Here is a 10092-nt window from a genome sequence, read left to right as displayed (position 1 = left end):
CGTCGGAGCGTTTGTTCGAGGAAAGCGGTTACAATCTCGAGACACGGCTCTGTAGGCGGTGCAGTTTGTGGCTCCGGCGTCGCACACGCAGTACTGAAGCAAATTGGGTATCGGATGGTCCAAAAGCGCTTCAAACGTCGCATTGCAATTTGCAGAGCACATACTGTTCGCATTGCTAGCCGGAGCACAGTCAATGTAATACGGACCAAGTAGAGTGTGGCACCATGAAGTAATCTGGCAAATTCCAAGAATTTGCGAACATCTTATAGGTGTAGGTGGGTTCTTAGAGAGACAATTTCGAAATACGAGTCCTCGTTCGATGTTGCAATAGCCGTACGTGTCATTGGCCGAGCATTTGCACGTTGGAAACGCGTTGCCTGCTGTCGGCTCCGTGATCAACGCATTCGCGGCATCAGTGCAAGCCTGCGAACACTGCATGGTTGCGCCAGTGAAGACCGACCTGCAGGTTGTGTTGTACGCGGTCCACAGTGGAGCACACGCGGCTTTGCCCATGCAATCTATAACTAGCGCATCACAGTCGAGGCCACCGTGGTGATCAGCGCTGATGGGAGCGGAGAAGAAGGCGAAAGCTGCGACGACGACGACGACACAAATCTGCATCCTTCCTTTGTTGACAACACAATGCGAATGAGGTCTCCGAAAAGGATTGTTATCGAATTAGCATACAATTACCAATCGAATTCCTCTACGAAGTTCAAAACGGAGTGGTCCGCAAATGGATTTTCTGACGTATGGCGCACGGACGTGCCAAAGGGAAGTCTCTACGTCAAAATTAGGAACTTGAAAACGCGATTGGAAACGGTAGTTCGCGACCACACCTAGATGATAAAACACGTGAGATAACGTGCAAAGAAAGTTTTATTCTGCACAGTATTCTACTCTTTTGTCGTCATTGGGCAGAAGAGCAAAGTGTTTGGCTCGACTGGCGCAATGGAGAATCTCTTTTGGAAAGCCTTACAAGGGTGCCACACCTAGTTACTCATACATGCCGCGAAGTAATGAGCTCACCAGATGTTTGGAAAAAAGAAGCGCCGGTATTACGGTAATGGTGCGAATCCTTTCAAGATGATATGTCTAGAAGGGTTAGGAATCTATCTTTCTGGACTGTAATTGGCTGTAACTTCGATCTAATGCACGCTAGAATTTTGCCCCTAAAAGAATTGGAAAAAAAGATTAATTTGATTGATATATTGCGTTGACTCTTCTTTCGTCTGCTTGTGAAGTGATTGCACGCGTGATAGGAGCTCAAGTAGCCGGCGAGGTTCCTTGCGAGTCCTGGACGTTCGCAGTTTTTCATCCAAGAACTAAAAATTTGCAGTTTTTCCATAGGCTCTTGATAACTTGACTGCTCGGCCATCTTCCCCTAATCCCTTCTCTACGAGATACTACAAGGCTTTGGCATTTGCGTATAGACTATAGTACTGTGCTCTTCAACAGAGCGTAAAATGCGTCCTAAAGGCCAATAGGACTTCGTCGTGGTCGTAGCAGATGCAAGACGTAGTAGGCGCGTTGGATCGACGAAACGAGGCCTCCATCGTCTTTCGAACAGCTTTCCTTTCTTGAATTCGCAGATGACGATTCGAGCGAGACAGAAAGAAGCCATGATTTGCCAAACAATGACCTAGGTGTGAAAGTCATTCCCGTATGCTTCCTTATTTGGTCGCCACGTGGGGAGCAAAATCAAAGGCTACAGGAAATATAAGGCGTGATGCCATAACGCTAACATAAACACAAAGCGAGCTGACTTCATATAAGATAGACACGAAGTAACAAGAAAAAGAGAAAATCATCGTGGTATCAGTTCACTGGACAGTGAGTGGTATGATAGTTTTAGTGACAAACGTCTTGAAGGCAGACGCCAACCATGTTGCATTCTTTCGCCTTTTTGATCTTCCTAAGATAGCATTCAAACCCCTCATCGACTTTCTCCTGACACTTTTCCTCGTGTTTCTTTACACACTTTTTGTACTCTTTACATGCCTGACTCTTCTGCTTATTTTTTATCTCTTTGCACTTCTTGTACCCGCCTTCCGGCTCTTTGCATTTCTTAGGAGCCTTTTCAATGCACTCATCCGCTAATTCGCTTGGAGACTTCTCGACTAGGGCAGCGTCATCGAAAACCATTTTCGGCCTGTTGTTTCCCTGCACGTGGTACTTCTTCCCCACTTCGAATATTTTCTTTTGGTCGCAAACGCGAGCAATGGTCGCATTGACTTCGCTTCCTTCGACGACTGGTTTCTTTGCGTCTTGCTTCAAAACCTTACACACAACATAAAAAAATGTTCTGAGGGCCTATGACGTACGTACCTCGTCGACAATGAACGTGATTACATTCCATTCTCCTTCTGGGACAATATTTTCCACGGTTATCATGTAGGCTATATTCAATGAGACGAACGTGAGTAAGCAAACGAGAAAATTCGAAATTCTTTACCAAAGCTGTGGCGACATTGAGCCTCGCACAATCGATTAGGGTGTTCTTTGAAATTCGAAGGACATCGTGCTAGGGGAAGAAGTCCAATAAAGTGACCCTTTCCCACGGTGCCCTTCTATAGTCGATACCTGTTCCACAAACACATGCAGGAGAATCTCGATTTTCTGTCTTTTTGCAATTCACAGACAGTTGCGCCGGAGCGTCGCCCAACGTGTAAAATTTCTCGCATCTTTCATCTACACATAAGCGACTTGGTATAGGCTAAAGATTGTGGGTCAAATCTCAATGATTCATACCTGGCTCATAATAGTCATAGACTCTTGCACTGACTGGCACCAATTGCTTTACGTCGTACTCCTTGTTGGCTCGGAATTGAAAGCAAATAAGCTCGTCGTTTGGAATCTTTGCAACAGATCCTTAATAATCAACTGGCGTTGCAGAGATACGACGGTTCGGCTACCGTGTCAAAGTAGAACACAGGACCGCTTCCACGTACTTCAAAGAGCGACATATTCAAGTCATCTTTGTGTCGAGCTTGAAGCTTGAGAAAGACGGTTTACCTCAGAGCAGCGGCACACTCAATGTGCGTACCTCTTTGAGACAATCGTCGTGTCCACTAAGGCAGGCCTCGTAGCCCGTTGGCAAATCGACTTCCACCATGCCCATACTTGTATAGTTTTCTCCCAAATACCTAGAAAGAGTGTTGTTAATCTTTTTGCACGCCGCTAATCTGATTTTCTGTGGCTTTACTGGGCACAAACGGATATAGTGATGTGCGATTGTTCAATCACGTTCGCATTTTCAAACGATTCTGCTTGAATTGTGAAGTTAAAGCGGCACTGGTCCTCTAGTGCTTGAGGTATGTTATATTGAACGTGAAGCTAACGAAATCAATAGTGCACGCACACGCAGAAATTGAGAAAGACGTACCTGGCAAAGACCAAGACCGGTTCCAGTTGTTTGGACTTCGATTATGTCATTGATCGGAATCTTAAAAATCCATCGCTTTAATTAAATAATCGATCTATGTGTAATGTACCACTGCTCTGTGATTGACATCCAAATTTCCTTTCGTGATGTCAAAACTGGCGCCGAACTTTTTGTCGTGACGAGCCGACACTTTTACGTGAATCGAACGTTCCTTCTTCAAGGAAACAGCGTATTCGGCCAAGCATTTCAGGGCAACCACAGTATCCTGAGAACAATGAGATAAACGCACATATGATTTACCAATAAAAGAATTTACCTGAGTTGAAACAAAAGCTCCTTTGGAATTCCGTACGCTATTGAGCCACTTGGCAATTGAGCCTGCCCTTGACACATCGCCAGCTGCCACGTACGCGCAGAGGGCATAAGCAGTCGTTTCAACGGCTATGGCATTAGGTCTACGCCGATACCAATAGGCCTTGCCCAACGTTGTGTCTGCGGGCCAGTATTTTGACCCATCTTCGTCTGTGAAGACCACGTGATATTAATTAAATCGAATTCTCATGATCAGACTTACTAATTTTAGCTTTTTTATCAAGCAGTTCTCTTGCTCGTGACAGTATATTCTGATCGCAGTTGCACCTCTTGCACGTCGAGCAAGCACGCAGCAAAGCGTAGTATATAATGGCTCTTGCGTAGGGACGATTTATTTGGTTCTCGTTAATCTGACGTTGAAGATAGCCGACACCTTTGCAAATAGCGTTCTACATAGGAAGACCAGTGGTAAAAAAACTTCAGAAATAGATTTTTTATACCGCTGAAGACTCGCCGCACTGACATTGAAGCAGAGAAAGCATAGTAAAGGCAGTCATAGATGCACCCCCTTCTTGAACTCCACCCTATTAGGCAACACTAAAAATTTCGGACAACGCTACTTTCCAGCAAACGAACGTACCACCATTTCTCTGTGATACACTTGAAATCCTTCGTAAAAAGATCCGTCCTCGTTCTGACGATCATTTGCTAAGAAGTTGATTAGGCTAACTTCAGTGTTCGGGTGAACGAAAATGAATTGTTTAGCCTCGCAGATGGTTTGAAGAACAAACGAACTAAGCCTAAAACCGACTCTGTATAGCTAAAAAATTGGCAATATCGATAATAATAGGTGTACCATGTAGAAGGTTGGTAGCCGGGAAAGACACAAAATGCTCCGTTGTCTTTTCGGTATCTCATCTGCCAATCATAACCTAAAAAGGATCAAAAACAGAGTTTTACTGTACGCACAGAAACGTAGACAATTCCATGTGCACCTCTCTTCAGTAGTTCAGTCATCTCAGCTTTCTTGTCTCCCACTAGATGTCCACTTGCACGTAAATACTTAGCAATTGCCACGTTTGGTCCAAATCTGATCATGTTTTGTTCACCGCAGCCACCAGGCTGCCTAAGAAGACTGTGGATACCGTCAATTACAGTCATAGTGCCCTCAAAGTATTTTCCTTGAGAAAAGCATAGACAGGTTATTTGCGCCTACACCAGCATTTTCACCTGTGCAAGAAATCCAAGCTGTCTCTGAGCCGGGTACAAAATTTTCGGGCAATCGAGTGTAGAAAGAATTCTTTTGTTGCAGCCCTCCAGGTACGCCGTCGACGTCGCAAGCAAACTCTTCTGTTCTTCGTTTACAAAGTTCACATTGACCGCCTGGTGCTGACCAAGCCATAGAAAATTGCGGCATTTCGTTGTCACAGCATTGAGTTTTGGTGTAGACTTCAGGCAGAGGACTGCCGCACATCGGGCTGTCTGAACCTATTTCGTTTCTCACATTGCGATAGCAGGTCCCCATACGAAAATCTAAATTAGAATAGCAATAATAAAACGGTGCCATCTGTCTGCGCGTCTTGGCAAGTGTACCAAATTTAGGAGCTTCAAACGTGCACTTTGGACCACCCTCTACGTGAAGGCCTGCAAACGTCTCCATAGTATTGTTTATCGTAATGAATATCCAAGCCAGTACCTTGAGGATCCAATTCAGCGCTGTAGTCATACTCCTCAAGAATTCCCTCAGGCTGTACACAAGAACCAGAATAAGTCCTACTCTATAAAGAATCTCCTGCTGTCTTACAACAACTCGCACGCTCTGCACAAGGTGATCTGGTCCCTGTGAGGAATAAAGACTAATAGTCACGTTCGACTCTCCAATATTGAGAGGCACAAAGGGAAACAGCACAGTCTTAGTCTCGTGAGCACGAACGCGAAATTTTGCCACAGACGTTGATTGTCCCGATCCGGCCGTCGTGCACAGACTGGGAGAAGGGTTTCTGAGTTGCATACCAAACTAATAAATAAACACAAATAGTACCATAGAATTTTTGTCGTTTTTAATTAATTAATTACCGCTTGTTCAGACTCTTCGTAATTGTATGCCGTGCACTTCAGAGTACCTTGCTCCTGACGACGGAACGAAAACGGCATATGACACTCGACGAACACCGGCTTGGAAGTGCGAATGGAGACGGGCTTGGCAACGCAGAAGCCTTTTCGGCTCGAAAAGGCCAGCGCTTGGATCTCGAACTCCGTTATGGAGTCGGGCAACGTAAGAGTCTTCGTCATCCTCGACTGGTCTCTGCGTACGGTAAGTGTAATTCGTATGAGAAGAAATATTTGGGTCTATCGATTACCCGTTATTGAAGTAGTCGCTCAAAACGTGCGGGAAAAAGGATCGCACTTGAATGTTGTTGTCTTCGAACTCTTCAGGCTCGGCAAATTCTATATTGTTTGTTCGAGCTCGACTTATCAAGTCTTTGATATCTGGAATATATGAAGAGCGCAAGTTAAGAGGCCCACTCTCCGAGGTTTGAGTTCTCTATCTTTACTTGATAAGCAGCATTTGTTCAATTCGTCTTGCATTTCGTCTGTGAGGAGACAACCACCATGCAGTCTCTTCTCGCCTGTCTGCAGCTTCCTCAACTCTTTATTGCAGAAGCTATAGACGGCGTTCGGCGAAGTCAGACCCCTGTGCGTTCGAAGTCGCTCGACGAGCTCACATTCCCTCGTCAAGCAAGCTGCACAAAAACACGATCACGAAAACGCTCCCACCATTGATCTCACAACTTACCAGCCTCCTCGCTCGAACGTATTTCTCGTCGACGACGTGTTGGACATTCTTCACCTAAGCAGCAACGTTTGATATTGCAAGCGTGTCAAAAAAAGAATGCGCACTTTTTCTGCTCGCTAAAGAAAGCACTGCACTCGTCGAAGCTGTGAGTCCAGCAGCCTGCAAAGCAACGCTTCAAAGTCCACCCCAGAACATGGTCTCCATTTCTTAGACTGACCGCAAATAGTCCGCTAGTATCTCTTGAAGTGTATCCGCACGATTTATCGTAGTTCAGCAAGTCCGTAAATACCTAGACAAGATCTTTGTCAACTCGAGCTATCAGTACGAACATATACATTTATATCACCTGCTCTTTTGTAAGCTTATTTTTGTTGTTCAGCAAGTACAGACCGCGATCGACAGTCAATAAAGAAATGTCCGAGTTAACTGCGGCGTTTATAACGAGATCCGTTCTAGATCCGGGTGCATGGGTGTGGGAGTTATCGACTTCCAAACGAACCTAGAGCGCATTGCTATACGCTCAATAAAAAGCAGAGGGTTCTTACGTCGTTAGGGCATCGCTGCTCAACGTCAACAGTAGTTATAGCGGCAACCACTTGATTGCAAGTGTTGATGTAGTAGACAAAGACGGTCGCTTTGCTGCAAGTGTCCTCGTCAAAAGTAATCGGGAAGCTTGTAATTGGCCCCTGTTCACTCAAAAAGTAAACGGTTTTTCGGATGACACCGCACGAAGTGATTATGGCAGTAAGAGGGATCGTCTAAAGGCGGAGGAGCATTTGTACTCTGCTGAATCATCCTGCGAGTCTTCGTATAATTTACCTTGGCGACGTTGTTTCTTTTCACAACTTCAAAGTCTACCGCTGTCCCAATTTTTACCTCGCCCATTTGCTTGAGTCGAACAGCGATGGAGCCAGCAGAACCGCGACACAGCGGACTATTAAATTTCTCAAACTTGCATGGCTTAAAAGTGTTCTGCCCTCCCACGTTAAGCTGAAGTAGAGACAATAATTCTACACTAGAAAATTGTTATTTGGCAAGTAACACCTTAAACGTTTGCTCTTCTGAAACATCACCGACGTCTATGGAAAACGTCGCCGTTCCGTCTTCGCTATCAGTCTTGGCAGACTGCTTTCCATCGAGTTCAACGTGAGCCGAAGCAGGATTTCCATTGCGGTATCTTGCACGAACCTAAAAACGCACAATATTTCCTACAGCCTTTACTGATATTCGAATATACCGTCAGAAGAAACGGAAGATTGGGCTTGTAGAAGGGAGGCGTCAAATCGCAGTCCAACACTATTGGTTCATACGTAAAGAAAGCGGACCTGTCGGAGGCGCTCTCGTTGACGCCGCTCGCTTTTTCGATCACTTCGACGTGAATAAAGAGTCGCTTTCCGTTCGGAAACGCCACTTGTTCTTGGAACTGATTCGGAAACGTAAATTCTTTCGTTCCCTTGTCTTTAGGTAGCTGATAAATAAACAACAAATAAGTGACGAAATTTCACGGAAATAATTAATGTAGAGACCAAATCGGAGACGACTGATGTGAAAACGTCCGCCTTGTTGCTTTCTTCGTTCCACACCCCCAAGCGAATGTGAGCTTTGCCTGTGACCCCTTTGCCGTATGTGTACCTAAGCATAGTCACTATTGGAAAATTCTATTTGGTTCATAAAAGCTTTTCTACTTTGCTTCAACGCCAAAATTGATGTGATCGTCTGTAATGGCGACAGAACTGGGCGGAATAATGCTGACTCCAAAACGAGGCAAAACTGCGCGCAATATTTAATTAATTAATTTAGCTCGTCCTTACTGACATCCATATCGGCATACCGTAGTCCTTCACTTCAAATTCGTATTCTGACGTCATATTATTCTAAATGATTGCCATAGCAACGAAAATCGTCTGACAAAAATTCGCCTTACGTTTAGGCCATGTTTTGCGATTATTTTCCAAATGCCAACCACGGGACTGGGACCCAATGCGATGTCTTTCTTTATGATGGCTACGACGCATGCAGTGTGCATAGAAAAATCATGGAGGGCGAAGGGTGCCCTCACCTGCGTTTTGTCCTGGCGTGCTCGTGATATTGAGAAAGAACCGATCGACTATGACATCCTGGGGATTCTAGGCAGATGAAGCGCACTTAGAGAACAATAGCTTAGAGCCGGAGATACTGATACTGACTTTGATGTCGACGCACACCTAAAAGAAAGGACCTGCTAGACTAGGCTAGGAACTGGAGCGCGATCCTTACTTCTCTCGGAAAGTCGAGCGGCAACAGGTCGTATCTTACGCCAACAAAGCGAGCGTGAACTGAAAGACGATGTCAGCATTATAGAAGAAGTCGCACAAAAACGGTCAAAACGGTCCATGCAATTTTTTGGGGATGCAAGGTCACAGGGCCAGAAGGACGCGCGTGCCGTGGGAATTTTTTGGCAGATGGCGTGGCTCACCGATGTCGTCGCGAATGTAGACGGGTTTGTCGGTCTGCACGAACACCGAGTCGATTTTCGTGGAAAGAACGACCTGGATGCTTCTGTCGTAGTTCAAAAGGCCGGGATTCGCCGAGATAACTCTGATGACGACGGTAGGAGGGACGGAATAGACGGTCTGAAGCGGTATCTATGCAAGAAAGGAGGTTTTGCTCAATTTTCAAGCCTTTTCGTCTAGGTAGAGATGTACCAGAATGGTGAAGTCTCTCGGAGACCCTAAGAAATTTATTTGATTATGATGACGTCATATTTTCCTTTGTTCTAACCGTGGGAAAGGATTTGCTGTTTGGCGTTGTGTATCATCATTCCGCCCTGCTCCACTTGAACGATCATAGGTACGTTATTGACGTTGAATACCGACACCGACACTTTTTGTTCGACGCCGGCTTGCACGACGTTTGGCACGGCCACGAAACAGTGTGGCCTTAGAATAGAGATTACTGTGATCTCCTGTAGCACTGATACAAGCTTCCTTACCTGTTAGACGCTTGAACATAGGAGAGCAGAGCTCCTATGGCTAGCACGGTTGCGAGATAGGCTTTCATTGGCTCCGTGGGATAAACTGATCTGGAGTCCGCGAGACAGCGTTCTTTAAGACAAATCGAGCACGGGCGAATGTCTCCGGATTATCCTGAGTTGTCCTACGAGACGGAAAGTGGGAGACGAGTTCAACCTAGACACGGGCCCCGTGGGGTTGTTGGTTGCTATTGTTCTCTTTTCTCACGTGCTCCGTGACCCCGGCGGGTTGTAGATAAGGTCACCTTTCGACTGTCCAACAAACAGGATGGAAAAGAGACCGTATTGTTGTAGGCAGACGTAGAACGGGACTCCCCGTGGGTGGATAGACGCTCATGGTGAAAGGCGTGCAGAGAGAGATCCTCAGAGAACATAAATAATTTAGGCGGGATGTCTCTCAGGTCATTGTTTCAAATTTGATGCATGGTAAACTAAAGTTGAGATTGCTCTGCTGCCACAGGCAGCGTTTGGTCACTTCTGTCATTATCTGGCGCCATTATTGATTATGCCATTTATTAATGACGGAGAAATGCACGCTACAGGACGCTCAGTCTGCCGGGCAGGTGGGCTGTTGTGCCTACTACTAGT

The 10092-nt window shown here is 45.7% G+C and overlaps 1 protein-coding gene across 1 annotated transcript; it reads right to left on the bottom strand.

The window, feature by feature from the left end:
* Positions 1–1689: 1689 nt before the first annotated feature.
* LOC136198892 (complement C3-like) lies at positions 1690–9694 on the bottom strand. The gene is made up of 42 exons (XM_065988955.1): positions 9466–9694; positions 9255–9412; positions 9179–9204; positions 8950–9118; positions 8751–8809; positions 8681–8698; positions 8554–8620; positions 8419–8498; positions 8326–8368; positions 8180–8264; positions 8021–8126; positions 7732–7962; positions 7539–7682; positions 7314–7484; positions 7040–7252; positions 6841–6993; positions 6712–6783; positions 6599–6653; positions 6495–6548; positions 6253–6441; positions 6058–6187; positions 5774–6002; positions 5502–5714; positions 5394–5445; positions 5291–5341; positions 4928–5230; positions 4693–4878; positions 4554–4629; positions 4338–4497; positions 4198–4281; positions 3960–4146; positions 3702–3907; positions 3495–3650; positions 3386–3445; positions 3206–3336; positions 3047–3146; positions 2916–2996; positions 2752–2857; positions 2584–2691; positions 2456–2524; positions 2329–2399; positions 1690–2280 (listed from the first exon to the last, which is right to left on the bottom strand). Exons 1-42 carry the CDS (start codon positions 9531–9533, stop codon positions 1852–1854), a joined length of 5349 nt encoding a protein of 1782 aa, XP_065845027.1. The 5' UTR covers positions 9534–9694; the 3' UTR covers positions 1690–1851.
* Between the last annotated feature and the right edge of the window lie 398 nt (positions 9695–10092).

This window comes from Oscarella lobularis, chromosome 20 (genome assembly GCF_947507565.1).
Source record: "Oscarella lobularis chromosome 20, ooOscLobu1.1, whole genome shotgun sequence".
Lineage (NCBI taxonomy): Eukaryota > Metazoa > Porifera > Homoscleromorpha > Homosclerophorida > Oscarellidae > Oscarella > Oscarella lobularis.
This window is presented reverse-complemented; position numbering and strand designations above follow the sequence as displayed.